Below are 1660 nucleotides of genomic sequence, written 5' to 3'. Positions count from 1 at the left end.
AAACAGAAGGCTTCGAAGTGGCCAGATTTGTTGAGGCCAGACTTCCTGATAAGAGACAGGTGGAGGGCCCTATATAAGCCTCCTGTAGAGAAGCGCTCCGGCGATCTACAGTGGAGGATTATTTATGGGGCGATAGCAACAGACGGACATGTGGCACACCTGAACACAGCGGTAAAGGGGGAATGTCGATTCTGTGGGAAAAAAGAGGATTTGGAGCATTTGTTTTTAAAGTGTGAGAGATTAAATGTTATTTTTAAATTGCTTGGGAGCTGGTTTAGGAAATTTGATGAGGAGTTTTCGGATAGGGTGTTTATTGGAGGAATCAAATATTCATTCAAAAAGGATAAAAATATGTCTTTTTAATTACCTAATTGGAACGGCTAAACTGGCAGTGTGGAAAACACGGAAAAATAAAGGTCTAAAATTGGCAACTATAGATCCTGAAGAGATGTACAAGCGGCTTGTAGCGGGGAGGCTTAAGATTGAATTTGCGTATTATAGGTTGACAAATAATTTATTTGGGTTTTGTGAGATATGGTGTGTTGATGAAGTGTTATGTAAGTTGCATGAGGATCAGTTTGTTTTGATTGTTGTTGTTTGGTTTTATGGTGATGGTTACTTTGTTCATAATCTTGAAGTAAAAATGTATAAATAAAGGTATTGTTAAACCTCTCTCTCTCTCTCTCTCTCAGAGCCTCCCTCAGTGTCTCTCCTCCAGAAGACTCCCTCCTCTCCAGTCAGCTGCCACGCTACAGGTTTCTACCCTGACAGAGCCACGATGTTCTGGAGGAAAGATGGAGAGGAGCTTCATGAGGACGTGGACCACGGAGAGATCCTCCCCAACAACGATGGATCCTTCCAGATGAGTGTTGACCTGAATCTTTCATCAGTCACACCTGAAGACTGGAGGAGGTACGACTGTGTGTTTCATCTCTCTGGTGTGAAGGACGACATCATCACCAAACTGGACAAAGCAAAGATCAGAACCAACTGGGGCAAAGGTGAAAAATACACATTTATTTATTTAATTAATTTTATTATATTTTTACAGTCAGTTTAACTTTTACCAGCTATTCTAAATGATTAAAGACTAAGATCAGTATTAAACTAATTAATCGTCCTCTACCAGGATCGCTAGTCAGATCATGTGACCCTGACAGTGATAAAAACATTTTTAATTTCAAATGTTCCAATTATGTAATAATACTGCAAAAAGTTTAAACATATCTTAAAGGGGAATTACACGGAGACAGGATCGCGAGCGCACACCGAGCTACAACCTGACCCGGTGTCCATTTATAGCAGATATGCAAGCAACAGAGAAAACAGGCATGTGCTTCATTTCTAAGTGAGGTTACAGCACATTGACAAAAAGGAAGACAACATTTGATCTATTAAAGGGGCTTTATGGAGTTTTCAGCAGCCACTAGCGCTGCGGTTCTAAGATTGTAACCTGCTTGAACTCATGAGCGAGCATAACCCGAAACACAACCACTTTGATACAGAAATCCTGCAATAAACGCAGGAACAGCAGCTTGCAGGCTGTGGCTTTTCACTCAGACATGTTCTGGCTCTGTTACTTCAACGTTCCCGTCTCAGAGGCAGATCAACATCGGCTCCGTACCTTTCATACAGCGCAGCGAGCCGCATATCAGCACAA

General features: G+C 41.6%; 1 protein-coding gene across 1 annotated transcript in view; it reads left to right on the top strand.

Annotated features, from left to right (window-relative positions):
• LOC123967012 (major histocompatibility complex class I-related gene protein-like) overlaps positions 1–1660 on the top strand; it is a 4446-nt gene that overhangs the window by 627 nt on the left and 2159 nt on the right. The window contains exon 2 of the mRNA XM_046043062.1: positions 693–995. Coding sequence (XP_045899018.1) covers positions 779–995 — 217 coding nt within the window. The 5' untranslated portion in view covers positions 693–778. The remainder of the gene's footprint in view (positions 1–692; positions 996–1660) is intronic.

The sequence above is a fragment of the Micropterus dolomieu genome, unplaced genomic scaffold, assembly GCF_021292245.1.
Source record: "Micropterus dolomieu isolate WLL.071019.BEF.003 ecotype Adirondacks unplaced genomic scaffold, ASM2129224v1 contig_14784, whole genome shotgun sequence".
Taxonomy (NCBI): Eukaryota; Metazoa; Chordata; class Actinopteri; order Centrarchiformes; family Centrarchidae; genus Micropterus; species Micropterus dolomieu.
Note: the sequence above shows the minus strand (reverse complement) of the source record. Positions and strands in the feature narration are given on the sequence as shown.